The sequence below is a fragment of the Plasmodium reichenowi genome, chromosome 10, assembly GCF_001601855.1.
Source record: "Plasmodium reichenowi strain SY57 chromosome 10, whole genome shotgun sequence".
Taxonomy (NCBI): domain Eukaryota; phylum Apicomplexa; class Aconoidasida; order Haemosporida; family Plasmodiidae; genus Plasmodium; species Plasmodium reichenowi.
The window spans coordinates 961,491-963,707 of record NC_033655.1 but is presented as its reverse complement, the minus strand read 5'-3'; the positions used below and the strand labels follow the sequence as shown (position 1 = coordinate 963,707).

The 2,217-nt window shown below is 21.8% G+C and overlaps 1 protein-coding gene across 1 annotated transcript; it reads right to left on the bottom strand.

Annotated features, from left to right (window-relative positions):
* Positions 1–320: 320 nt before the first annotated feature.
* Positions 321–1,811, bottom strand: PRSY57_1024100 (hypothetical protein; the record flags this gene model as incomplete). Its single annotated transcript, XM_020114888.1, has 1 exon — positions 321–1,811. One exon carries the CDS (start codon positions 1,809–1,811, stop codon positions 321–323), a length of 1,491 nt encoding a protein of 496 aa, XP_019970434.1.
* Between the last annotated feature and the right edge of the window lie 406 nt (positions 1,812–2,217).

Below are 2,217 nucleotides of genomic sequence, written 5' to 3'. Positions count from 1 at the left end.
TTAAAAAAAAAAAAAAAAAAAAAAAAAAAAAAATAGATATAAAAATGTTATATATATATATATATATATAATATATTTATATTTTAGTATAGTATATGTATTAATTATGATACGCTTAGCTGATTATATATATTTGAAAATATCTTTGGCATTATTAAAGAAAAATAAAGTAAAATATATATCTTGCATATCATGATATTACATATCATGTATATTGCATATATATTGCATATCATATTTCGCGTGTCCTTACCATTTATCACATTTACATAATCATTTATTCATTCATTTTTTATTTATTTATTTTTCTTCTTTACGTATTAATTTTTTTTAAGGCGCATGGCTAGGGGCTTTTGCGTTGTTAAGGATTGTATATACGTTAAACCATTATTATAAGTATCTTTCCTCGTTTTTGTTTTTCTGAGAAGATTTTTTGTATATAATACTGGTAAAGATTTGTCTAACATGTTTTCATAATAGTCACTAGAATTCATATTATTCCACACCTGGATTAATGTATTGATTGCTTTAATTTTACTTTGATGATCCCAATGTTTTGATCTTTCTAATACTTTAATAGCATGTATTACATTATCTCTATATTTTTCATCCTTTGGTAATGAATGAGCTACGCTTTGTAAATTTGGATAACGTACAATACTTAATTCCTCATCATGTATATTTATTGGTTTGTTATTTTTTATACCTCCAACATATTTCTTTTGTTTTTTACTTTTGAATGATTTAAGATTCTCAAAAGGGTAATTTTCATAGTGATATTTAATATTCTCTGGTAATATTTTTAAAACCTCATTAATAATTGAATCCATCTCTTCTTTACACATGTTGTTATCCTTAGAACTTGTATGATCATATGTAAAGTCATTTTTATTATTTTCCTTTTGTTTATCATCTATATTTTTCTTTGTAAGAATATTTATTATATTTTCAGAAATATCTATCATATCATTAAATTTTTCCTCTAAATCATAATTATAATTAACATCTCCTCTGAACGCTACTAATGGTTCGTATACCTCCACAGGTACACTTGCGCTGTTTATTTTTAAAATGTTCATATATATCTTTTTGTTTATATAAGTCTCAATTAAAGACTCCTCATAAGGATTCTTTACATATTGATGTAATATAAAATTAAACATTGCATTTTTTAATAACATATATGGATTCTTATATATACTAAATTCATTTATTAAGGTAGGTCTCACTTTTTGTAAAATCTCATTTCTTATAGTATTAATCATTACATGCACAAAATTATTTGTTATACAATGTTTCGTTTTATATTGATTATTTAATAAAATAAATGCTATACTATATATATAAGATTTATACATATCTTCAATTAATGTATATTTTTCAATATCTTTTAATTCCTTTTCTTTTTCTATACACATCTTTTCTTCATATTCATTTGGTATGGTGAAATCGTTATTAACTCTTTTCTTTATTTTTTTCTGTTGTAAATAAGCAGGTCTTCGCACTTTCAATAATTTTAATCTTTTCCTTTTTATATATTCATCTTCAACTTCTTTCTCTTCCTCTTTTTTCTTACAAAAAGTATATATTATATCATTTACATCCTTCTCTTTTATATTTACTAAATGACTATTTATTAATTTCATTTTATCATCATGCCTTAAAGTTTTATACTTCTCTAACAATTTAATAACCACAGCATTTTTTTCATCACCTCCTGATTTATTATGTACCCTTCTCATACTTGTGCACTTCAAAACAAACCAACCATCATTCCTCACACTTTTGTCTCTTAAAATATTCCTTATCATAAAAATGGAATAAAATAAAATAAAATAAAAGAAGAAGAAAGAAAGAAAAATAAAATAATAATAATAAGAAGAAGAAGAACAACAAATCGATCCAAATAATATATATGCTTTATTATAAATCCTCAAATCAGCATCATTAAGAATAAGAACATAATCATTATACAATTATATATAACTATAATCTTTAATAATGTTAATTCTTGTGTATGCATGTTTCATTGTTATTCTTTCCATAAGGAGAAAGAATAAAATTTACACATATATATATATATATATATTACTATTATTATTTTTTATTTTTTATCAACTGATTATAATAAATGTGGTAGCTTTCTTTTTCTTATACACATATATAGCTAAAAAAAAAAAAAAAAAAAAAAAAAAAAAAAAAAAAAAAAAAAAAAAA